Below are 23860 nucleotides of genomic sequence, written 5' to 3' on the forward strand. Positions count from 1 at the left end.
TCCTCTCGCCTCGCGCCCAGCCCAGCCCCGCCACCTCACCGCCCTCCCAGGCGTATCTCTCCGCCCTCAAGCAGCTCGAGCTCGACGTCGACGTGCTCACACGCGTCCTGGCGCCTACTGTATACTTGATGCAGAGCTTTCCGACGTCATTGTGTTTGCCGCTCCGCGCTCGACGCCTGCCGCCGCGCGCGCCCGCGCGCCACCCCTTTTGCGCAGCAACACCTTAAATTTCATGGCCCTCCAAATTCGGGTCGGAGCGTAGCGGAGCGGGCCCCGAGTTTGAAAACGGCGACGGACGCTTGCGTCCTAGCCTCCAACAACACCTCCCCGGCGCAGAGGGGAGCGGCCCCCGGAGGGCTTTGCTCGCGCGGTACTTCTTATTTCTTTTCGCAGCGACACCTATGCCTTCCGACCTCCACGACGACGCGGGCCTCTGGGCGTCTGGCGTGCCGCTGCGTGCGCTCGAGGTCGTGCTGCCGGTGCCACGGCCGGGTGAGCCTCCTCTCGGCTTGCAGCTCACAGGATCTGGGGCGGCTGGCGAGGCAGAGGAGGAGCCTCTTCTCATAAGCTCCGTTGCGCCCGGATCTGCGGCCGAGAAGCAGCTTCGGCCAGGCGACCTGCTCGCCGCCGTCAACGGCACGCCGGTGGTGGCGCCCAGCCGGTGTGAGATTTACAGTGGTGCAATCGGCATCGAGCACCTTCTGGATTCGAGGGGCGACACGCCGCCGGTGGAGGGCGTGCTCAAGCTGCATGTGCTGCGGCCGATGGGCGAGGGTCCGGTGCTGCTGCCGACGCCGCCCAGCGAGCCCGCGCGCGAGGCTGCTGCGCTCTGGTCGGCCGCGTCGTCAAAGCTGCTCGCGGCTCTCTCGCTCCGCGGGCAGCGGCTGTCGGGGCCCGGCTCGGAGGGCTCGCGCTCTCGCCGCTCCTCCTCCTCCTCCTTCGTCGCCTCGCTCGCCGCCACCCACTCCGCCACGCAGCCGTCCAGCCAGACCACGAGCAGGAGGAGTTCGGCAGACATGATGTTGTGCGCGGCCCCAGCACTGTCCCCACACGCAGCCCCAGCACTCACGCCGCCGCTCTGCTCCAGAGCTCGCGCAGCATCCACAGCACATTGCGCAGTTGAGATGCCGCCGAGATGCCGCCGAGGTGCAGCCGAGGAGGACTGGTGCCGGCGCCTGGCGCACAGGTGCGGCTGCCTGGCGGCCAGCTCCCGGGAGGAGAGCGGCGTTCCCGACCGCTGCGCGACACCGCCGGCCGACCGCGGCGGAGGGGCTGAAGGCCCGTGCGCGCCGCGCAATCCGGCAGCGGCCTCGCCCGCTAGCGATGCGGGCGAGGCTGACGCGGCGGCGGCGGCGGCAGGGACGCTCACGCCTTGCTGCGCCGCCCCGCGCGCCTTTTTGACGCTGCGCGCAAGCGGGGGCGGCTACGGTGCGGCTCCCCCCGAGACACCTCCCCTCCACCCCTCCTCCACCTCCCCTCCACCCCTCCTCCACCTCCCCTCCACCCCTCCTCCTCCTCCCCTCCACCCCTCCTCCTCCTCCTCCTCCTCCTCCTCCTCCTCCAGGACTCGACCCGGGCCGCTTCTCGCTGCCGTCGGTGGCGAGGCCTCTCGCCGACGGCACTCCCCTGCTCGCCGCGGACGGCGACGCGTGCTTTGCACCTTCTCGGACCCCTCTCGCAACCTTCCCGCTAGGCTCCATCCTCGTCGCGGACGGCGGCGCGTGCCGTCTGCAGCGGGTCGAGTGGCACGGGCGGCCGCTCCGGCGGAGTCCGTGCCGCGGCGAGGGCGGCGAGGGCGGCGAGGGCGGCGAGGGCGGCGAGGGCGGCGAGGGCGGCGAGGGCGGCGGTGATGCCGGCGACGGCGGTGACGGCGCTGACGAGGGCGGCGATGCCTTTCCCTCCGAGCCGTGTGGCGACGCCGTGGGCGAGTTGCTGTGGGTGTACGGCCGGCTGGGCAGCGGGCCCGGCGCGTTCAACTTCGTGACCGACGTCGCGGTGTGCGAGGCCCGGCGGCACGAGCAGGGCGGTGGGCCAAAGGGCGCGCGAGGGCTGGGCGTCGTCTACGTCGTCGAGCGAGGCATCAGCTCGCACGCGGCGCGGCCCCGATCTCGTCCCGATCTCGTCCCGATCTCGGCGGTATCTCGGCGGTAGGCAACGCCCGCGTGCAGCGCCTCGACGTGCCACGTCTCTGCGAGGGCTCCGCTGCGCTGGCTCAAGGGGGCGCCGCAGAGGCGGGCGGCGGCGGCGGCGGCGGCGGCGGCGGCGGCGGCGGCGGCGGCGGCGGCGGCGACGGCGACGGCGGCGGGGGCGAGGATTGCGGCAACAGCGCCGACTCGGGTGCGGCCGCGGGCGAGTGCGGCGTCGGTGGTGGCGTTTCCGATTCGCGCTGCGCGGCGCAGGCGCGGGGGATGCATAGCGGGCTGGTGCACCCGTGGGGCGCGCTGCTGCACGAGGGTGTGTTGTACGTGAGCGATGTCGGCGGGGCGAGCGAGGAGCAGCCGGGGCGTGTGGTTGCGATCGACGCGTCGGAGAGCCTCGCGCGGATCGGCTCCTTTGGCACGGGCCACCTGCGCCTCCCCGCCGGCCTGGCGCTGCTGCCCGCACGCGACGGCGCGCGCCTCGCCGCCCCCACTCTCCCTCTCCCGCGCGCCACGAGTCGCACTGGACTTGCTGCACGGCGCCGACGCCAGAGAGCGCGCGCCGTCCGGCACACCTTGCGACTTGCCAGAGCACACAGCCACACAGCAGAGCACGGCCGTCGCAGGGGCCCGCGCTACAGCGCCGGCTAGCTCTGGGAAGGCGGGAAAAGGGGGCGGCTCCCGCTCCCACCCCCTCCCTGCCCACCGCCGCAGACGGCAGTGCGGAGCTCATCGTTGCGGACCACGGGGCGCACTGCCTCCGCGCCTTCGCGCTCCCTCCCTCCGGCGGGCAGGGCCGAGCCGCTCTTCCTTCCGACGAGCCGAGCCGCGTGATTGGCGGCTGCGGCCGCACGACAGGTCCCCCCCCCCCCCCCCTCTCGCTGCCCCTCTCGTCCCACGTCCCCTCCCTCCCCCGACTGCCGAACCGCAGGCCTCTTCCACGCCCCCGTCGGCGTCGCCGTCGGCCGCGACCGCACCATTTTCGTGTCGGAGTTCTCGGGCCGCCGCGTGCAGGCTCTCACCGCCGCCGGGGAGCCCGTCGCCGTCTTCGAGCCTCCCGGACGCTCTCGCCTGATGGGCCTCGCCGCCGGCGAGGCGGCGGACGGTTCCGTCGCCGTGTGGGTGTGCGACTACGACGCTGACATGTTGCATGAGCTCGCTCTCGAGACCACGGGCCGCCAGGCGGACTTTGATGAAGGAAAGGAAGGTGCATGCGTTGTGTGAAAGGAGAGAGTTAGGCATCGCCACTTGCAAAATAAGTAATAACACACGGGCACACGAGATCTCAGATATATGTGTGCGGCGCGCGCGTCATCCTCCGCGTCAAAACTGCAAGAACGTCGGTTCAAATAGCATCATAACGGGTTGAGCGGCGCTCGCTCCTCCACCCCCATCTCCACTGTCCGCTGGTGCTCGGCCGACCGCCGACGCTGCTCGATCAGCCTCCACATGAGCGGCAAGGCGGCGAGGCCCGCCAGCGCGCACGTGCCGCTCGCGGCTCGGTAGCCGACTGCGTCGGACACCGCGAGCGCCACCGGCACGGGCCACATCTTGCCCGCGTTGGAGAGGGAGTTGAGGAGTGTGAGGTGGGACGCGGCGGCGGCGCGTGGGGGCCCCCCTTCGGGCGAGACGACGGCCTCGTTAAACAGGGTGCCCTGCGCGGTCCACCAGAGCTTGTTGGCAGTCAGAAAGACGGAGGTGGCGACGACGAGGCCGGCGGTCGAGCCCGCCGAGCCGACGCGGTGCGTGCAGAGCAGCGCGGGCACGGCCACCGAGCTCGCCACCAGCAGGAGGTAGCCGGTTCGCATCTGCCCCCGCGCTGCCTCGGGGGCGGGGCGGTCGCTGCGAGCGACCAGCCGCCCGGCGTACACTGCCGCGGCCAGCGCGACAGGCGCCTGCAAGGCTGCGAGGCAGGCGATGTGCTCCTGCCTCGCGCCGGGCAGCCGCATGTACTGCGTGAGAGAGCAGCCGTCGAGGGCGGCGACGCCGACGCGCTGCAGCAGGCAGGCGGCGCCGATCCGCCGCGTGGTCGGCGTCGCGGCGACGGCGCGCAGAGACTCGAGGGTGCGGCGCAGGCTCGGCCGCGGCCGAGTGCGCTCCGGCTCGGGCTGCAGCGCCGCGGCGAGGGCGAGCGCGGCGTGGATTGGGCCGAGCAGCCACAGGAAGCGCGGCAGGGTCAGGACGGGCGGGTCGCGCAGCCGCGACGACGAGAGCAGCAGGAGAAGCGGGTGGGCGATGAGGTTGCCGGCGCCCATTCCGACGGTCTGGCAGACAGGCGCGTATGGCCGGCTGCGAGCAGGGAGCAGCTCGAGCGCCCAGATGTCGACGGCGACGTCCTGCGCCGCGAGGAGGAGGACGACGGCGAAGAGTGCGGCGGCCAGGGACGTGGTGTCTCTCGAGAGGACGAGCGCCTCGATCGTGTGGCCGAGCCACAGCCACAGGGCGCCGCTGGCGAGCGTGCACGGGATGACCCAGGCCTTCCGGCTGAAGTAAGAGTCCACCAGAGGCGCGAAGAGCGCCTTGAGCGCAAATGGCCACGCTCCGAGACTGAGCACGCCGATGCGGGCGTCGGAGACGCTCGTGGCAAACAGGGTGGGGAGAGTACCGATGATCAGAGCAAACGGCACGCCCTGGACTGCGTACAGCGCCGTGAGGAGGCACAGCTTGCCGGTCGGGTTCTCGAGCTGGCCGCCTTCGAGTGTGGGCGGCGGAGCATGATGCAGCGAGGGCGCGACAGGCGCCATGAGAGAATCACGGAAAGCAGTGTTGGGTGGCGGCGGAGGAGCTTCCCAGAAGGGCGCGAGGCGCCGGCGGCGGCGTTCTCCGAAAGGGACAATGGCGGCGGCGGCGGCCGGGGCGGTGGCGGTGGCGGTGGCGGTGGCGCTTTACACCGACAGTCGGCGAGCCGTTTTTTCTTTCTCCATCCACTTTCCCGCCGCCTTTCGAAGCTCGACTGCGCTTCTTTTCTCTTTCTCCATATATATATGGCGCGCACCACGGCCTGCGCGCCTCTCTCCGCTCCCCTCGAAACCGACTTGCCTTGCCCCTCGCCCCGCCGCAGAACAAGCCCGACGACTTTGATGTGTGGCGTCTCCCCGATGACGACAGCGTGCAAAAGTGAGCCCTCCCGGCGCCCCGCGCAGTCGCACCGCCCGCGCTGCGACAGCGGCGCCGCCCGTGCGATCCCAGGGTGACGGTGCAAAAGGACACGATGGTGCCCAACGCGGTGACGCTGGTCATCGAGCGCGAGGATCACACCGTCGGCAACCTGCTGCGCATGTGTGTGGCCCGCCGCCGCGTTTCCCGCGCCGCCGGCGTTTGCGCTCTCAGCCGCGGGCGCGTGTGCGGCAGGGAGCTGCTGGAGGACAAGGAGGTACTCTTCAGCGGCTATCGCGTGCCCCACCCCCTCGAGCCGGCGATCCAGCTCAAGGTGCAGACGAAATCCGAGGACCCGGGACCTGTCAAGGCGGTGGACACCGCCATCGAGCGTTCGGTGGCCACGCTCGACAAAATCGGAGAGGCCTTTGCCAAGGCCAAGGCGCGCCACTGACGGCGGGCCTATATACGTACACACGCATGTTCTGCATTCGTCTCACTCCCACCTATTACTCTCGAGACCGTATTAGTCAGTGCTAGCTGCGCCGCCTGGGTGCGCGGTGTGCCGTCGCCCGTGCGTGTGCGAGTCTTTTCTACTCTCATCTGTGTGAGACAGTGCAGACCCGCCAAAACAGCACGAACTCCGTGGGAAAGACCGCGCGCGTCCGTCCGCTCCAAACGGCACCTCGTCTCTCGCGCTCTCACTCCTCCACCGTCTCGCTCTCCTGACTCCTCTCGTGAGTCGTGTGTGTGCGCAGTGTGCTCGCCACTGCTCGCTTTCGATGTGGTTCTTGTATGCCAATGCAGTCGCAAACCTTTTGTCGCAGCCGCCGACCTGGCAGGCGATCTGAGCGAGGAGCCGGAGGAGGAGGAGCGCGCGAGAGCATGGACCGAGACGTCGAGATTCGATCCGGCAGCCACTCGGCCACCGAAGGGCACGATTCCAGCTGTGCTGTTGGTACAGGTTGAGATGTGCAGAGCTGGCTCATAAAGCGGGTGTTGTTGAGGTGGTTGCTGCCAAGCATCGCAGACGACGAGATCGACACATCGTCAGCGTGCGCAGCGCTCTTGGGAGCCGCGTAGTCGGTGCCGCGCGAATGTTGAGCATTCGCGCACGCCAGCACCGCCACGACGACGAACGGCAGGGGACGCATGCGGCCCCGATTCTAACGGTTCACAGCGCGTACACACAAAAACAAAAGTAACACCCAACCGCACGAGCACAGACAGTCTGGAGAGACCGCAACGACATCAGAAGCCAGCGCTGGGTACCAGGAAGGCGAATCACTGACTTCACCCATGGATTGCTCCTTTGCCGCGCTGCGGCCGCGGGAGTACGTCGCGCACAAATTTGCCGCACCGCCACATCTCGACGGCAACCTGCGCGAGGCGGCCTGGGAGCACGTGCCGTGGACAAGCGATTTTGTTGACATCTCGACGCCGACTCTGCCGTGGCTTCACACCCGCGCCAAACTTGCGTGGGACGACCGCTTCCTGTACGTCGGCGCCGAGCTGGAGGATCCGCTCTGGGCGACGCTCCGGCGCCACGACGAGGTGATCTTCCACGACAACGATTTTGAGATTTTTGTGGACGCGAACGCCACAACGCACGGCTACAAGGAGTTCGAGATGAATGCCTACAACGCCACGTGGGACCTCATGCTCTCTCGCCCGTACGGCGACGGTGGCGGCGAGATCTCCTGCCGGGTCTCGCCCGCGCCCTGCTTCGACATGCAGCCACTTCGCGGCCATGCTGGCCTCGGCTGCATCTCGGCTGTAGCTCGGCGATGACACGGCTGTAGGCAGCCTCCGCTCGCCTCTGCGGTCCAGCTGAACGGCTCCCTCAACCAGCCGGCCGGCCCTCCGGACGGTGAGACACACACACACACACGCGCGCGCGCGCGCGCGCGCACACACACACACACACACACACACACACTTTTAGTGCCACTGCCTCATGCCGCTCTCGCCGTTCTCGCCGTTCTCACCAACCGCCAGCCCCCGCCAGCCCGCCACCCTGCCTCGCGCCGCCCTCCCCAACACCTCCCACACATCCCCCGGGGTCCGTCTCGCGCAGGCGGCTGGTCGGTCGAAGTGGCTCTTCCCCTCGACGGCCTGATGGCGCACAACGCAGGCGCCGACACTGCGCCGCGCGAGCGTGTCGCTTATCCACGCCCACGGGTGAGAAGAGGCGCTCTGCACCGCAGGCGCCGACCAGCGGCCGCGCGACGGGGTCTTCTGGCGCATCAACTTCTCGCGCGTGCAGTGGGCCCTCAAGGTGGACCAGGCGACCGGGAGGTACGTCAAGGCGCCGGCGTGCCAGTCGTGCGCGCAGCCAGGCTCTCCCCTCCTCTCCCCCCTCCCTCCTCCCCGCCGCCTCCTCCCCCCTTCCCTTCACCACGCCCCCTCGCCCCCTCGCCCCCTCCCCACCTCTCTCCTCACCTCGCCTCCTCGTCTCCTCGCCTCTTCCTTACACACTACCGGCCGGCACCTCCGCGCTCTCGCCTCCCCTCCGCTGCTCCACGCGGCGGCGGCTTGGACGGGGTAGGCTCGGCGCACGAGGACAACTGGGTGTGGTCGCCTCAGGGCGAGGTTGCCATGCACGAGCCCGAGACGTGGGCGATCGTGCAGTTCGCAGAGGGAGGCGCCGCCGCCGCCGCGTCCCGGCCAGCCTACGACGAGTGGCCGGCGAGGGCGCTCGCGCGGGCGCTGTACCGGGCGCAGCGCTCACACCGTGCGCAGGCGGCGGCGGCAGCGGTGCGGTTGCACACAAGAGGGGCCGGTTTCGCCACGCCGCCGCCGCCCTACACCGCGGACTTGGCCGCCCTCGACCGGCTCGCGGAGCCGCCCGGCGTGCTCGCCGCCTGCGCGTCCGCGGCGACGCGCGTCGATCTCGCGGCCGGAGGCGAGAGCTACACGGCGAGCGTCGGAAGTGTTGTCGGCCCCCGCAGCACTGTCGTGCAGGTCAACGACCAGCGCTTCACCACCGTAACGCGTCGCGCGGGGCGAGGGGCGGAGCTCACAGCCCTCGACGAACTGGTTTTGACCTGACCGTTTGCTTTTGTGTACACCGAGGACTATCAACACAACAGTTCGAATTTTCACTCCGGAACTTCAACTCCGCACGCGCACCGGCCAGGGCTACAATAGTGCCAGTGAGGCGGAGGCGCGAGTCGGAAGGCCGCGACCGTCAAGTGTTCCCGACACTTTCCTACAATCGCTGTGAACCCAGCCACGTATGTGGGGTTACACCAAACAGTATACGATTCGTAGTACGATGGTCGATGCCACACCGCGGTCGCTATCCGAATCGCTACTAAAGTATGCTTTTCTGGAGCGGCCGCACACTGCTCGGTACCCCCCTGCACACATCTAAAGCCATCCCTGCTGCTACTTTAGGGGGGGGGTCTGACCCCCCCAGCAGCAGAGCGCACTGGACCCAGCTCCTGCCTCTTCGCCGCCGCCGCCCCCTCCCCCCTCGGCTCGTGTTTGAGCGGTACGCTCGAGGCGGTTGTGTTCACCGCGCCGCCTGGCTGGCAGTAGGAGGGTACGCCGTGAGACCACTGTGTTTGGTGCCGACCATAAATTCTCGCCGCTGGAACGCTAATACTTACTTACAGCTGTCTGTACAGAGATCGGCCAGCACCCCCCACAGGGGGGGTACCGAGCAGTGACCTTACCGACACCTTATAAGTCAAAGTGTGCGGCCGCTCTCTAGACACTAGAGCGACGCCGACGGTGCTCGGTGGCATAATAAATGGTCAGATACCAATGGTGAACGATACCATACACCATCGCAACATACGCGCTCACGCGCTGAGGTGCTCCACACCGAGACACGCCCCCGCGCACACACACGTATATACAGTGGCACCCACCCGACCTGCGACCGACACGAAGCTACGGCTTTTACACAAGAGAGTCCCGCAGGAGAGCGGTTCGCCTCTACCTTCGCTCGTGCCGGATGTTGCTGAGGACGCCGAGGCCGCACGTGAAGAAGACGGCGAAGATGGCCACGAGCATGCCGATGCACGCCCACTTGTCGCCCAGCACCGGGCCGCGCAGGCCGTAAAAGTCGAGCACGGTGATGGCCGTGCCGTTTGCGTCGAGGAAGAGCTTGGCCTCGCCGTTCGGGTGGCCCTGGAACTGGTTGTTCATCATCGCCGCCCAGCCGTACCGGATGAAGGACGTCCAGCCGTACCACGCCCACTGCGACGGGATCTCGTCCGTGAGCATGATGAGCCCCGCCACGAACATGACCGTGGTGACGTAAGTCGGCAGCATCGCGGAGGCCGCCTCGAGCGTCGGCGCGAGCGAGGCGATGGCATAGGCGAGTGCGATCGAGATCATTGTCACCAGGTAGTAGGAGAGCATCAGGATGAAGAAGCTGCCCTGGAACTGCACGCCCCAGAAGATGACGACGGTGAAGAGGAGCGACGTGAAGACGCACAGGAAGCCCTCCTGCGGCACCAGAGCGAGAGGGCGCCGCCGGTCGGCGACTTGGCGAGGGGAGGGTCCTCGGGGCAAAGGGTGACGTGAGGGGTTGGCAGCGCGGGCCAGGCGAGGGCTAGGCCGGTGGCCAAGGAAGGATCAGGCCAGCGAGGATCAGGCGGGGGCGCTCCTGGATGATCTTGTACGTGAAGTAGGCGAAGGGGCCGTAGCAGCCATCGTTTGTCTCGCGGTAGAAGAGCGGCCGGTCGAGGACGAGCGAGGGCACCACCTGCGCGGGGGAAGGTTCCGAGAAGGGTCAAGCGAGGGCCCTACTAAGCCGAGGGCGAGCGAGGGCGCCACCGAGGCGGCGCCGTAGCCGCAGAGCGCCGTCACCATGAAGAGTATGCCAGTGACGCCCGCGACCTGAGGGACCCGCCACGCGCGGCGTCAGCGACGGGACTGCGTGGAGAGAGGCCTAGCCGCCATCTCGCCGAAGTGGAGCCGCCTTTGCAGGCGCTCTCTCGAACCCCCGAGAGGGCCCGAGAGGGCCCGAGACGGCTAGAGATTGCTCGAGACTTCGCACCTTTGCGGGCGCCATCTCGCCGCCCTCGCCCAGGTAGAGCGTGAGCACGATGAGCGAGAAGACGAGCTTGTCGCCGATGCGCGGCCCCAAGTAGACGGGGTCGCGGTAGTCGGTCAGCGCGCGGTACTTAAGCAGGATGAGGATCGCCTGGAGAGTGAGCCGCGGACGCGTCACCGATGGGCGCCCATTCCTCTTCCCGCTGCCCGCTCGAGGGGAGGCGGCACCCTCAGCGGCGACGCACGCCGCAAGTGCGCCGGCACCGCCACCGGCGGCTTGGTGCCGTCGCCGTGCGCCAGCGCCAGCTCCGCCTCGAGACTGGTCCAGGCGTCGCTCTCCCGAAAGGTTGCGGCGAGAGTGGCGGTGGCGAGGGCGTCGCCGGCCGCCGAGCCGCGCGCCCGCTTCGCGGCGAGCGCGCGCGCCTTGTGGGAGGAGGCGCGAGATGAGCCGAGCTGAGCCGATGTGAGCCGAGCTGAGCCGAGCTGAGCCGGGCTGAGCCCGAGCTGAGCCGATGTGAGCTTGAGGTGAGCCCAAGGTTTCCCGAGGTCGCGCCTTGTGCGAGAGGAGCTTGTCATCGACGACTGCGTGCGGGCTCATCGCGTCCACCAGCCACCTACCTCGGGTGATCTCGGGGGGTCTCGGTGGCCTCGGGTGGTCTCGGGTGAGCTCGCATCCTAGAGCTGCTGTCCGGGAGCCGGGTGGGCCCAGCGCATCTCTGGGAGGGGCGAGCTCACTCCGGCATCGACTCGCCCATCTCGAGCGGCCGCAGCCCGACCCGCTTCGAAAAGTAGTCGGCGGCGGCGTCGCCGCACTCTCCGGCGTAGACGAGCTGCCCGTCGCGCAGCATGAGAAGGTCGTCGAAGAGCGAGAAGGCGCTCGCAGTCGGCGAGTGGATGGTCGCGACGACGGTACGGCCCTGCGCGGCGAGGAGGGACATGACTGCGCACACCTCGTCCGCCATCGCCGAGTCGAGGCCGGTCGTTGGCTCATCGAGGAAGAGGACGGGCGGCCGCGTGATGAGCGAGAGGCCGATGTTGACACGCCTGCGACGGCCGTGCCGCGGACGTGTCGTGGGGCGCTGTGCCGCGCCACTGAGGCGGGAGGGCGGACGACGGCGCACTTCTTCTGCCCGCCCGAGATGCCCTTGACGAGCTCGCCGCCAATGACCGTCTTGCGGCAGCCCTCGAGACGCAGCTGCGCGATTACCTCCTCCACCCGCTCGCGCTTCTGCGCCCGCGTCAGCGCGGGCAGCTTGAGCTCGGCGGTGTACATGAGCATCTGCTCGACGCTGAGCACCTGACCGCACAACCGACTGTGTGACGAGGCGCAATATGGCCATAGTACAGCCCTTGAGGAGGAGGAATAGGCTGGCTGGCAGTGCTGTATGCCGCTGTCGCGAGTTGATATCGATGGCGCTTTGCGCGCCTCAACGAGATTGTCAAACTGTTCGACATAGCCACAGAGGTGCTTGATGTTCTTCTTCAAGCACGTGGCGCCGTTGAAGCGGACCTCGCCCACGATCGTGCCCGTCGTCTTCCGCCCGGCGAGCACGTCCATCAGGGATGTCTTCCCGCACCCGCTGCTCCCAAAGAGGGCGGTCAGCCGGCCGGCACGAAAGTGGCCGGTGAGACCCTGCAGGATTACCTTGGTGCCCTCCTTCTTAGTGCGCACCGAATACTGCGAGGCGACGCATGGGAGGGGCCTCACGCGCAGGGAGCGCGCGAGGGCGCAGTGCAAGTAGCGAGCGCGGCGCCTTCAGATCCTTGAACGTGATTGGTACGCGCGTTTCACTCTGGCCGGCTTGGAAGGAGCCGCGCGTGCGGATGCCTCCAATCTCGACGTCCGTGGTGGAGGGTGTCTCCTGGACGTTCATGCTCAAGAGATGTACGGGAGGTGGGCTCGAGCACGGCATGGAAACTTCGTGCGGAAACTTCTTGGAAGGTACCGGCATTGTGTTTTTTTGTTTGATCACCTCTTACAATTAAAAAATCATCAGAGCGTGTCAGACCGACGAAAAATGCGATGCCAAGGAGGAGCCGTCGCCAGCTAGGTCATGCTCCAAAAGTTATGCTCGTAGCCACACTCGCTCCAACCTCCGGCTGCGGCCTCCAGACCGCCGGCCACCACCGTCCGGGCGAGGTTAGGGACTACACGCTCCGTACCACCGTGTCTTTCCTTTCCGTCGAGAACCGACTCTCGCTTCCGAACAGCTATGACCCGAGCACGCCCGGACCGCTTCTCATGCACCACCACGGCTGGGGCGAGTCGCGATCGTCGCCCTCTGGCAGCGAGTTTCACCAGCACGGAAAGGTCTCGGGCTATGCGGTCGTCTCCATCTCGGGATACAGAGACGGCAAATGGTGGAACCGCAGGTCGTGGAACGGCGCCGGCTCGACGCAGTCGCCCCGTTCCGCACTCGGAGCCACTTGTTTGCCCCAAACCCAGGACTTCTGCTACTCGGACTCATGCGGCGCGTGCGCCGACAACTGCTGGTGGACGACGTGCCAGGACTCGGTGGCACAGACGCTGGCAGTGCTCGCCGAGGTGGTGGGGGGGCATTGTATCGACGAGGACAGGGTCTTCAGCACAGGCCCGTCCCGCTCTTGGCCGTGTGGGGACACTCCGACACCACCATGCCGCCCTGCTACAACGGGCCGGGGTCCCAAGGCGTTGTCGACGCGCACACGGGCAACGCCGATACCGCCCTGGACACCGCTTACACGGGTCACTTTTACTCGACGGCGCGCAACGCCACCTCTGCTTGGGCCGCCGCGGCGGGCTGCACGGCGGCGCCAAGCTACGACCCCTGCAATGGCGTCCTGCGCAACGCCAGCGAGGGCCACAGCTTCTACCCGGTCGCGTCGGACACCATTCACTGTGTCCAATGGTCGGGCTGCGAGATGGGTGTCGAGGTGATCGAATGCATCGACACGAGGGCGGGGCACTGGTCCCCCTCGAACTGGCACGACGAGATCTGGGCTTTCATGCAGCGGTCGATCCGCCCCGGTTCGTCCCGCAATGGCCCAGGTTGATCTTCGGCACTCTGCGGCTGCCCTCGTCGCTCGCTTCTCCCTGGTCTCGTCGCGTCCCCTTTCTCCTCCTTGATTTGTTCTAGTGTGTGCCGAAATACGTAGAAACTCGTCCGTCACGATAGTAGGATTTTCTTATAGCTAGACGAAGGTGAAAAAGAGAGCCCCGGGGTGCGCTGGCCTGCTACGTTCATGCGCTCTCTCGTGTGCTCTAGTCTGCCAGACTCTGTCTCTGATCCCTGGGATGGTTGCATATATTAGTGGATGGATGCACTATGGGTGGGTGGGTGTGGGTGTAAATATCCCTTTTGCGGACCACGCCCTCCGCCTCCCGCCGCGACCCGCGTGCCCCCCCCCCCCCCCCAACCCCCTTCACAGAAAGCCTATTTTTCGTTGCGTCCGGGACAGTTTCGCCAAGTGGTAACGCGGCGTCCTTACGAAAGGCCGCGCCATCGCTGCGGATTGCAACCTTGCGCGGGATCTCGGCGGGCGCAACTGACGCGTCCTCAGACAGCAGAGCATCGAGTCACAGTGCCATGCTCACTCTCTTCACCCTTGCCGCCTCCGTGAGCGTGAGCCGTGGCCTCGCCGTCAGCGAGGACGCAGTCCACAAGGTGAAGCACAGCGCTAACCTCCAAAGTGCCCGCCGCCCACGGCATCTGCATCCGCTCCCCGCCCACGTCCGTAGTCAGGGAAGGTCAAGGTTGACGAGAGCTGCGAGAACGGCGCCGACGGCGTCATCATCAAACTGAAGGACGACTCCTTCCGCTCGGGCGAGAATCCCGTGCCCGCGCTTCGCAACAAGATCGACGCGCTGTACCACGGGCTGTCCGGCGGCTTTACGATCCTCCATGAGTTACCCTCAATCAGGCGAGATGAGAAACGTCAGCGTCTCCTTCTCGGCCTTTCCTGTCTGACCTCCTGTGTGCTCTCCCCCCTACCAGGGCTGTCGCCGCGCGGATCGACGGCAACATATCCGCTGCTCTGCATCTCGACCCGGCAATTCAATCGGTCCTTCCGAATTGCTTTGTCGAGATCAGCCCCGATGAGATCGCGAGCCGGGGCCTCTCGCCTGGCTGGAGCTGGGTGAGTGGCGCTAGCTCTTGCGGCCCCGATTGAGCCGCCACAGAGTCAGTCACTCTCTCGAAAACCACAGAGGCACTGACACCCACCGCTCTGTCTCGAAACAGGGCATCGACCGCATCGACTCGCGTTCCGGAACCGATGGCTCGTACGACGACTCTGGCGCCACTGGAGCAGGCGCCGTGGTCTACATCCTCGACACGGGCGTCCGCGTCTCTCACGAGGACTTTGGCGGCCGCGCTGAGGCCGGCTGGTCGGCCGGTTGCCCCACCGGCTCCGAGCATGGGTGCGGCGACGCCTCCCAAGGTTGGCTGTACCAGGGCGAAATCACCGCAGAGACATCGCAGTGCAACGGCCACGGCACACATTGCGCCTCGACTGCTGGCGGTTCAAATCATGGCGTCGCCGAAGGGACCATCATCGTCACTGTCCAGGCTGTCCCATCGTTGCCATTATGCCGCTGTGCGTCCCTCAACCGATGCCCTCGTTGACCGCCACCTCACCGCCGCCAGGTCTTGAACTGCGCTCCGCGAGCCCGTGGCTCGCACGCTGGCATCATCGCGGGCATCGAGTGGGCGGTCGACGACGCGAAGGAGCGCGGTCTGCCCGCGATAATTTCGATGTCGCTGGGTACGAACCAAGTCGGCGTCTTTGACGACGCAATCCGCGCCGCCTACGACGAGGGCGTCCTGACAATTGCTGCTGCAGGCAACTCCAACGACGATGCATGCGGCTATTCGCCCGCCTCCGTGCCGCTCGCAGTCACCGTCGGCTCAACCACCCAAAGCGACTCAAAGTCACCATTCTCCAGCCACGGCCCGTGTGTCGACATTCAAGCGCCGGGGTCCCGAATCACGGTGGTTGCCCGTTCCCCCGCCCTTCCCCCGCCCTGTTCCCCCGCCCTGCCCTCGTGAGCACCTCGGTCGTGATGCTCGTCCCAAGCAGTTCCACCACCCGCTCTCTCCCAACATGCCCTCCGCAGGCGGCATGGGTCGGTTCAGACTCGGACACCGCCACCATCTCGGGGACGAGCATGGCGTGCCCGCACGTCGCGGGCGTCGCGGCGCAGATCCGGGCAATGCGCCCGGACCTGGCTCCCGACCAGGTCACTGCTGCGCTGCTCTGCTTTGCCACGCCCGATGCCATTAGCGGCCTCCCATCCGACACAGCCAACAAGCTGCTCTTCAACGACCTCGACGACGCTACCTTGTCGTGCCTCGAGGCGTCGAGCCCCTCTCGCTCTCCACCGACATCGCCCTCGCCACCGCCACTGCTACCGTCCACCCTCCCCCCGCCACTGTCTCCCTCTCCATCGCCGCCACCGCTGGCGGTCTCGTCACCGCCCCCTCCCTCCCCGTCACCACCCCCACCTCCCGTTCCATCGCCGCCACCTCCCTCGCCCTCGCCGCCGCCGCCTCCCTCTCCATCGCCGCCGCTGCCTTCTCCTTCGCCTCTGCCTCCGGTATCGTCGTCTGACTGCGTCTGCAACGAGTACGCCATCTCAAGCCACCCGAACCGCTGGTACAACGGCTGGTGGAGGAAGACAGGCAGCGCGTGTGGCGACAAGCCGGTTTACAAGAAGGGCAGGCGCTACCTACTGTTCGACGACCACCAACGGCGCTGGGAGTTCAGTAGTGGCCCGTGCAACACCGGAAAGGACTGGTACCCCGGGCAGGGCGGCGCAAGCTGCCCGAGCGGCAACACTGCTGGGTGGGCGGCCGCATGCACCAACGGGAGGGATGATCCAAGCCGCTAGTCCTTCGTATCACAAGAGCTGCAAGAGTTACTCGACTCGTGTTGTAGCTCACACAATGCAGTCTACGCTCTTCCACCCCACCGGGATTTATTCGGCGCACACAGTCCGCTTTTCCCTTTTATTAACCGTTTTGCCCCTCTTGCGCCCGGACTAGTAGTTGCTAGAGTAGTCGGTATAGCCGAGCTGTTGCTGCAGGTGAGTATCACGTATCCCTGAAGGTGAAGTGCGACTCTGTGTGTGTATGAGTGTGTGAGTCCTGTGTGTCTCGTGTATCTCTGCGCGCGAAAGTCCCGAAATGGGGATTGCAAACATAATACACAGAAAACCCGTGGATGAACACACCAAACAGACACCAAGAAACACAGTACACAGTGACTCTTTTGCCCACCACTAGCTAGTCGAAGGGCAATTCACTACTTCCACCACACCACAGCACGGACCACCCGACGCGGCGGGACTCGCGCCGGCGCGCTAGACGCCCCGCTCGCCCCGCCAATAAGCATCACCCCGCCCGCCCCAGACAGCTAGACGCCCCGATCCTCGACCACCGCGGCCGCTGTAGCCACCGCCGCGGCGGCCTCCTCCGTAGCTGTACAGGCTGTAATGGTTGTACCTGCGCATGCTCTGCGTGTATGCGCCACCGTAGAAAGCAGGACGGGCGTACCCAGCGGACTCGGCGGAATACGGATCTGGCGTCGGCAGCGGAGGATCGGGAGGCGCTCGCGGAGGCGGCGGCGGCGGAGAGGAGGGAGCCGACGAGCCCCAAAGCCCTCCGATCCAGCCAAAGGCGGCCGTCGCCGGTAGCTGAGGAGGCGGCGAAGCCGGTGGCCTCCTCTCCCAGAAGTAGCCTCCCGCATAGTAGCCTCCGCCCGCATAGTAGCCTCCGCCCGCGTAGTGAGGGAAGTGGCCGCGGTGGTCGCTCAGCGGGGGCGGCGGCGGACCGCCCCACGTGCCGCCGTTGCCGATGCATTCCCGCTCACTCGCAGTCGGGTAACGAGCCAAGTCACGGCAGGCGCCCTGGTAGAGGCAGCCAGCGCACGGCGGCGGGGGCGGCGGGGGCGGCAGCGGGGGCGCCGCTGGCGGCTGCCGCGCGCCGGAGCAGGAGCGAAAGAGGCCCAAGCACGGTACCAGCCCCTCGAGCGAGCTGGCCGTCTCGCGGAAGCCGATGTGCCCGCTCTGCGCCGTCTCGCGCAAGCCGGGCGCAACCTCGCGAAGCCTCTTGTTGATCATCGGCACCAAGCCTGTGAAGGCCTCCTGATCGCCGCCGCCCTCGCCGCCGCCGTCCCTGGCCTCGCCGTCGCCGCCGGCACCGCCGCCGCCGGCACCGCCGCCGCCGGCACCGCCACCGGGCTGCAGCTCCAAGCCGACCAGCGAGCCGAGCGCGCCGAGTGCGCCGCCTGGCCCGTAGCACATCAGCTCTGCCATCGGCAGGCCGTTTGGCACCGGCACGCCCGTGTCTCCGTAATCGCCGAGCAGGTGCGTCTCCTGGATGGCAAACTCTCCGGAGCAGTCCGAGACGTGCCAGTCGTCGTAGGTGAGGAGCGCCAGCGTGAGATTCATCTCTCCCACGACCGTCGATCGCGCCTGCCCCGCCTGCGCCTCGAAGCCGAATATGGTTGTGTCGAACTCGAAATCGAGCGTCACGTTGATGCCGCGGACCCGCATCTTTATGACGTTGGGAAGCATGCGCGGCAGGAAGGAGAGCGATTGCTCCCGTGCCGTGCGGCAGTCGGTGAAGTCGACGCGTGCTACGCGCACGTCCTGGAGGTGCATCGACTCGATGTCCGTCTCTGACGGCCCGACGTGGACCGTCGCCTTGAAGGGTAGGGTCTTGATGCGGCGCGAGTGCCTGACGTCGCCGATCACCTTTTGCATCATGCCCTGCATCAGCCTGTCCAGCCATCGGTACATCGGGTGGCACGACATCTGAATCTGCTGCCCACTCTCGTCGATAAAGGTCTCTCGCTCGTCGCCGAGGAGAGCGTCATACACCCGTGTGACATCATTTATGCGCTGAGGCGGGCGCACGTCCGTCGACCAGAGCAGCGCCAGGAGGAGAGCCGTCGCCACGAGGACACCGGGGCGCCGCCGGGCCGCGACGCTTGTTTCCATGGCGCCGCCCGGGACGTCCGTCGCCACGATGACGACAGCGGGGCGCCTTCCCGACTCCCTTCCCTTCGCTACCCGCGGCGTTCTGAAAGAAAGAATTCGACGGCGCCCTCTCACCGCACACTGGCACGACAAGGGCGCGGACTGAAAGAAGAAATTTTCACCAAACTCACTCGCACGACACTAGGCACGGGACTGGCGCGCACTGGCACTAACACAGGAAAGAAAGAAAACAGGCAGGCCAAACGAGGGACGATAGGGGAGGAGGACAGGGATCAGGGTCCACACCTGCACGAGCAGGATTTTGGAGCCGCGGCTTTCTCTGCGCCGTTTTGATAAAGAATTTTACTCGAGTACTGCTACCGGGCTGCATGTGAGGCTACCGACTGCACTCCAAGTGCTCCAAGGGCACGGGACTTGTGGTGGCGGCGTGCCGTCCTCCCATCCCTCCCTTGGGTTCTCTGTTTTCTTTCTTTTTTTCTTTGGGCACGGACTGGCGCGCATTGGTAAAGAATGTTACCAGGCAAAGAATTTTACAAGCAAACCCCCTCGGACGACACTGCTCACTGGGCACGGGACTGACTGTGGCGCGCATTGGCACTAACACAGGTACACCATTGATAAAAGAATTTTTCGAATGTCCCTCGGACGACACTGGGCACGGGACTGGCGCGCATTCATAAAAGAATTTTACCAGCCAATAATTTTACAAGCAAACTCCGTCGCACGACACTGGGCACGGGACTGGCGCGCACTGGCACTAACACAGGTACACCACGGGAGCCGCCTAAGCGATTGCCTGCGGGCGGCCTTCTCTCGAGGTCTCGAGATATACTGTCCAAGCCTAAAGTCTGCCCAGGTTAGTCAGGACACGATCCCGGCGTGAACACGCCGATCTGACAAAATCCCGAGTGCCTACCGCACGCGCCGCGTCGCGGCGTGTGCGGTGGCTTTGTTTGAAGTTAACGCCGGCGAAACATCATCAAGCTGCTGTATGGCCCCGGCATCGCCTTCCCTGGCTTAGCTAGACTGAGAGATATTGTGGACATGGTTGGTCTCTACAATATATACACTGCCACTGAACCTCCCAGAGCTCGTCCCGGTCCGTCACGGCCATCCTCGGCCTCCGGAGGGCCCCCGGCCGCGGCGCGGTGCGGCGGAGTCACAAATCCGACGGCAGAGCACCGGGACGTGGTCGGGCGATCTGAGCCCCAACTAGGCGTATGCATTGCCTATCCAGGGCTATCATCTGGACCTATCAACAGGCGCCCGCGGCGCCGTGGTCAGGAGCTGCTGTTCACGCGGGTCCACACTTTCATAGTGGACAATACACAAAGCGGCCAACCTAAGCGACTCCTGCGAGGACGGCGAGGCACTTAGCTCCGTGCACTCGACCGCCCTCGCCGCAGGCAAGCTCATTCGCAATCTGCTCTGCGATTGCCGTGTGAAGAACGACTGAGATACGCTGCTTCTGCAGCCCTAGCCAATTCTTGGTGGTCCCAGTCACCTCGTCGAGGTACTGGGCCCGCGTCAGCTTGTTCTGCAGCACGTTCGCCGCCTTCCAGAGGATCTCGCGGACCCCCTTTCCGAACCCACCGAACGACTCGAACAGCAGCAGCTGCACGTCGACGTCCTTGTCCTCCCTGGCGTAGCGATACTCACCGCCATAGGACGGTATGCGGCAGTCGCCGCCCACCACCCGTCCCCCCCTAGGATGCCAGCGACCCGTCCCCTGCCCCCCCTCGCCCTTGCTCTTCCTCTCCCCCTCCATGCCCTCGCCCCCGTACCCCTCACACTCCTCCCCCCCCCCCTCTCCCTCCCCCCCTCCCTCTCCCTCCTCGCAGTAGGGCCCATGCCCCACGACCATGTTCCGGTAGAACGCCTCGGTGTTGCCGAAAGCGACAAAAGCACCCTTCCGACCATGTGCTCCCGCTGCTGCTGAATGACGATCGGCCGTCGATCCCAGAGGCACGAGGGTCGTCGGTTGAGCTAGGGAGCCTGGCGATGTTGGCCACCGCGACCCCTCGTGGCATCTCTCTCGCCGTCGGCGAGCTAGGGGCTCGCGGAGGGCCGAATTACTATAGTGTACACGCCGTGAATGTGAACGAATAGTTTGACGTGCGTCCGTCGGTCGGATCCTCCGACAAGGTAGAGACACCCGCACCCACGGCTTGTCTTGTTTCGATCAGCCCCAGTCCTCGAATTGGCAGCCACTCTCTCTCTGTACAACGATCGCCGGCTCGCTGGCCTCCCCGCAAGGCCTCTCCCCTCGACCGCGTCGAATTCATTGGCGTGGGCTCTCTCGGCTACAAGACCGGCCCCAGCTTCGGCTGAGGACAAAAACAATGAGGGGTACAAGACCGACCTCGCAGAACCCCATGCAGGGCCGGGGGGATGCGATGAAGTGAATGAAGTCAAGCTCTGGACGCCCCTCCTCAAGACCTCCTCGGCGGGCGTTGGCAACGCCTCGAGTGGCGGCACACCCGCCTCCGTTGGCCACTCCTACGCCTTCGGCAGCACCGAGGAGAAGGCCCGCCGCCTAAACATGGGCTGCAAGGCGCGCGGGCAGCCCGGCCAACCCTTCTCCCACAAGAACGGCCACGGCTACGTCGAGGCGCATCGCGGTCTCTACCACGACGCGATCTTTGTCAAGCGCAACAACTTCAACCTGCTGCTCCACGATACCGTTCGGCGGCGGCTTCTCGCCCACCCACCGCCGTTCTCAAGCTGCGCCGCCTCGCGCGCAAGGTCGCGCGCGGCAGCGTCGACCGCACGGCCTACTCGCCCAAGTACTCGCTCTCTTTATATGTTCCACCATGCAGAGCGCATCTCTCTCTCTCTCTTGTGCGAGGCGTGAACCGCGCCATTCGCTCTCACCTGGCAACCCTGTCTGCACGTCTCGCGCGCGCGTGAACAGGGCTCTGCAAAGACACCGCCGCAAATGCCGCCGGACCTGCATCCGGAAGAGCCAGGATTCCGGCTGCCGCCGATGCTCCATCGCCCGCAACAGGCGTACAATGCTGCAGCACTGCACCGAGAGGCGCAGCAACCTCGACCCGGGTGTTGCTCGAATCCGTAACGCCCGCCGGGCGAATACGATTGCCTGGCCCTATCGCCAAACGGCCCTGCTCCTCCTCTTGTCTGGCAGCAAACACAAGCTGTGGCGCAGGCCGCTTTGGCGCAAGAGGAGGCGGCAAGCCTCAACGCGCCTACCCGTGGCATGCCGCCGGATCGAGCCAAGACTAAGGCTGCAGGATTCGGCCCCGCCTGCTGCGAGTGCCCTCCCGTTGAGGTATGCATCGTATTTACAGTGGGGTTAGCGCGTCTGCAGGATCCCCAACACAGTCCTCCAAACGCCCCAAATGAATTCGACCGGGCAAAGCTGTCCCCCCCCCCCCCCAAAACGTACTTTAAACGATCATAAACTGCAGTCTCCAGGGGCTCCAGGCCCCAAATGATGTGTGAGTGTTAGAGTTGTTTGGTTTTGCTAAAAATCTATTAGGGCTGACAAGCTGCCGAGCCCAAATCACTGTGAGAGTCGAGGATTTGTTTTCAAAAATCTCTCTCATCTCCCGATCGGAGGTACCATGTCCGAAGAAAAAGAAAGAAAGAAAACAGACAACCCAAGGGAGGAATGGGAGGACCGGCCAAAACCGCTGGCTTCAATTCTTTTCTGTAGCGGCGCCGCGTCTCAAGATGTCGCTCACGGCCATTTTGCTGGCGTTGTTGTTGCTGTCGATGTGCAAACCCCGGCATCGCGCGGGCGACGCAGCGCACCATTCAGAAGTGGCTTGGCTACGCTGAGGTGCGCTTCCACGACACTCCGATCGCGAGCGCCGAGTTCGCACCGTCGGGCAGAGCTTCCACCGTCCAATCCACGGACGAGGAGGCGGCGATTTTGCCGCGAGAGGACAAGCACACGCCCCGGGCGGCAGCGCCGCAACAGGGAGCGAGCGCTGCCGCTGAGAAGCTCTCTGCCGCCATCAATGCAGCGATCGGCAGCGAGAGCGACTCGGGCGGGTCTCGCTCATCTGACTCGGACGACGAGGGCGAGGGCGGCGAGGGGGAGGAGGTGGAAGGGAGCGTCGTAGTGCCTGTCCTCTCCCCGGTGCTGGTCGACGGCCCCGGCGAGACTCGCCCACTCACCGTCGTGTACCGGCTGCAAGTTGGAAGGCCTTCGGGGAAGGGCGCCGCAAGGTACGAGCACACGCGCACGCACACGCACGCACGCACGCCGGGCCTTGCACCTTTCATAGCCTGCCTTGGGGCGCGGAGGATGCCGAACGTGCCCACCCCCCTACCCTTGTGCTGAGCCCGCCCTTGCTGGCCGCCCCCCCAGCGCGTGTTCGTCTGTGCACCTCCCCTCCCCTCCCCCCCCTTCCCTCCTCGACCTGCCCTCCTCCCCTGCACCTGCGCCCATAGCGCCGCCAGGTACGAGCAGCGCGCCTTTCGCGTCAACGTCGACCCGCACTCGCTCGCCGCGGCGATGGCCAAGGCCCTCGGCAGCGCGCCGCGGCTGCTGCAAGCCCACTTCGAGGCCGCCGCCGCCGCCGGAGCACACACCGACCCGCCCCTCGCCGCCCTTCCCCCTCCACCTTCTCGGGAGCCTTCTCCTCTTAGGCCCACCTCACCGTGGAGCACGACGAGCCCACGCTCACCTTCGTCGACGAGCCCGTGGAGGGGGTGGAGCTGCCTGCCGAGGCGCCTGGAGACAAGTGCCGCGACACAACTGCCTGAGACACTGCCTGCCAGCTGCTGCCTGCCAGCTGCTGCCTGCCAGCTGCTGCCTGCCAGCTGCTGCCTGCCAGCTGCTGCCTGCCGAGGGGAGACACTCGAGGGGGGACACCTGCCGAGACCTGCCCGAGAGGGACGCACCGCCGAGGAGACAGGGAGGAGAGAGACGGGCGGCAGAGAGGCCGGTCGGACGCCCTCTCAACCCCTCTGTAGCACTGACAAAACACCGTCACACACCGTCACACACCGTCAAACACCGTCAAACACCCTCAAACACGCAAACACCCTCAAACCACCGTCAAAACACCGTCACAACATCGTCACAACATCGTCACAACATCGCACACCCGTCTCTCTCCCGCCCGCCACCCACACCGTCACACACCGTCACACACCGTCGCACACCCCCCGCTGCGGTGCGATCTCCTGTCACAGCACACCCCCCCCCGGGGGGGGGTGCGAGAGGGGGCGTGGGTCGGGCGCGCACAGGCCGGCTCCGGGAGCGGCCGTCACGTCGAAGAGGGGACCTGGTGCTGCTCGAATGACGACGCATGCCGCTCTGCTGCGCCGCCGATAGCCCCTCTTCCGAGCCGGCGCGTGGCGGCGAGCCGCGTCCAGTATCGCTGGTGCGGGGGAGGCGGTAGCTTGCATCGGCCGGCAGCGGGGTGCGGCCATCACGTCGATGAGGGGGGGTTGTCGGCGACTCGTGTGGCTCGAGGCCTACGCTGCGCCGCCCAAGCCCTACTGCCGATCCAGCGCCTGGCGTTTGGGGGGAGCCGCGGTCGTCGTCCCTGATGGTATATGGCGGCGGCGGCGGCGGTTCGCCCTTCCCTCCGGCCGCAATTCCGATCCCGCCGCGCTCGCGGGAGGTGGCGTGCATACACCTCACGCCCTTTCTCCTCAA

The 23860-nt window shown here is 66.4% G+C and overlaps 7 protein-coding genes across 7 annotated transcripts in view; 5 read left to right on the top strand and 2 right to left on the bottom strand.

Moving 5' to 3' along the window:
* The window catches only part of EMIHUDRAFT_438021 (hypothetical protein), a gene marked incomplete at its 3' end in the record, with an annotated part of 1380 nt that extends 1115 nt beyond the window's left edge, over positions 1 to 265 (top strand). Inside the window, exon 3 of the mRNA XM_005762149.1 lies at positions 51 to 265. Within this exon, the coding sequence (XP_005762206.1) occupies positions 51 to 262 (212 nt within the window). The remainder of the gene's footprint in view (positions 1 to 50) is intronic.
* A 3228-nt stretch (positions 266 to 3493) lies between these two features.
* On the bottom strand, positions 3494 to 4882 carry EMIHUDRAFT_216352 (hypothetical protein; the record flags this gene model as incomplete). The annotated part of the gene is made up of 1 exon (XM_005762150.1): positions 3494 to 4882. The coding sequence occupies one exon, from the start codon at positions 4880 to 4882 to the stop codon at positions 3494 to 3496; it is 1389 nt and encodes a 462-aa protein (XP_005762207.1).
* Positions 4883 to 5325: 443 nt separating this feature from the next.
* EMIHUDRAFT_67906 (hypothetical protein) lies at positions 5326 to 5688 on the top strand (the record flags this gene model as incomplete). Its single annotated transcript, XM_005762151.1, has 2 exons — positions 5326 to 5421; positions 5494 to 5688. Coding segments are annotated over 2 exons (291 nt in total), but the record flags the coding sequence as incomplete, so codon positions are not given.
* A 789-nt stretch (positions 5689 to 6477) lies between these two features.
* Positions 6478 to 8323, top strand: EMIHUDRAFT_438024 (hypothetical protein). Its single transcript, XM_005762152.1, has 5 exons — positions 6478 to 6967; positions 7037 to 7104; positions 7312 to 7368; positions 7442 to 7573; positions 7783 to 8323. Exons 1-5 carry the CDS (start codon positions 6534 to 6536, stop codon positions 8283 to 8285), a joined length of 1194 nt encoding a protein of 397 aa, XP_005762209.1. The 5' UTR covers positions 6478 to 6533; the 3' UTR covers positions 8286 to 8323.
* Positions 8324 to 9179: 856 nt separating this feature from the next.
* EMIHUDRAFT_105511 (hypothetical protein) lies at positions 9180 to 11802 on the bottom strand (the record flags this gene model as incomplete). The annotated part of the gene is made up of 8 exons (XM_005762153.1): positions 9180 to 9695; positions 9952 to 9954; positions 10026 to 10088; positions 10249 to 10395; positions 10473 to 10556; positions 10852 to 10858; positions 10980 to 11288; positions 11366 to 11802. 8 exons carry the CDS (start codon positions 11800 to 11802, stop codon positions 9180 to 9182), a joined length of 1566 nt encoding a protein of 521 aa, XP_005762210.1.
* Positions 11803 to 14488: 2686 nt separating this feature from the next.
* Positions 14489 to 15546, top strand: EMIHUDRAFT_67918 (hypothetical protein; the record flags this gene model as incomplete). The annotated part of the gene is made up of 4 exons (XM_005762154.1): positions 14489 to 14618; positions 14694 to 14794; positions 14870 to 15214; positions 15340 to 15546. Coding segments are annotated over 4 exons (783 nt in total), but the record flags the coding sequence as incomplete, so codon positions are not given.
* A 6360-nt stretch (positions 15547 to 21906) lies between these two features.
* EMIHUDRAFT_438025 (hypothetical protein) lies at positions 21907 to 23070 on the top strand (the record flags this gene model as incomplete). Its single annotated transcript, XM_005762155.1, is given in 4 exon segments — positions 21907 to 22419; positions 22645 to 22681; positions 22843 to 23026; positions 23041 to 23070. Coding segments are annotated over 3 exon segments (667 nt in total), but the record flags the coding sequence as incomplete, so codon positions are not given.
* Between the last annotated feature and the right edge of the window lie 790 nt (positions 23071 to 23860).

The sequence above is a fragment of the Emiliania huxleyi genome (genome assembly GCF_000372725.1).
Source record: "Emiliania huxleyi CCMP1516 unplaced genomic scaffold EMIHUscaffold_69, whole genome shotgun sequence".
Classification (NCBI taxonomy): domain Eukaryota; phylum Haptophyta; order Isochrysidales; family Noelaerhabdaceae; genus Emiliania; species Emiliania huxleyi.

Excerpts from the sequence above, each read along its gene's own strand:
- EMIHUDRAFT_438024 (XM_005762152.1), top strand. The coding sequence starts at position 6,534 with ATGGATTGCTCCTTTGCCGCGCTGCGGCCGCGGGAGTACGTCGCGCAC. Across the intron at positions 7,105-7,311 it reads GCCGGCCGGCCCTCCGGACG|GCGGCTGGTCGGTCGAAGTG; the intron begins GTGAGACACACA and ends CGTCTCGCGCAG. Across the intron at positions 7,369-7,441 it reads CCTGATGGCGCACAACGCAG|GCGCCGACCAGCGGCCGCGC; the intron begins GCGCCGACACTG and ends TCTGCACCGCAG.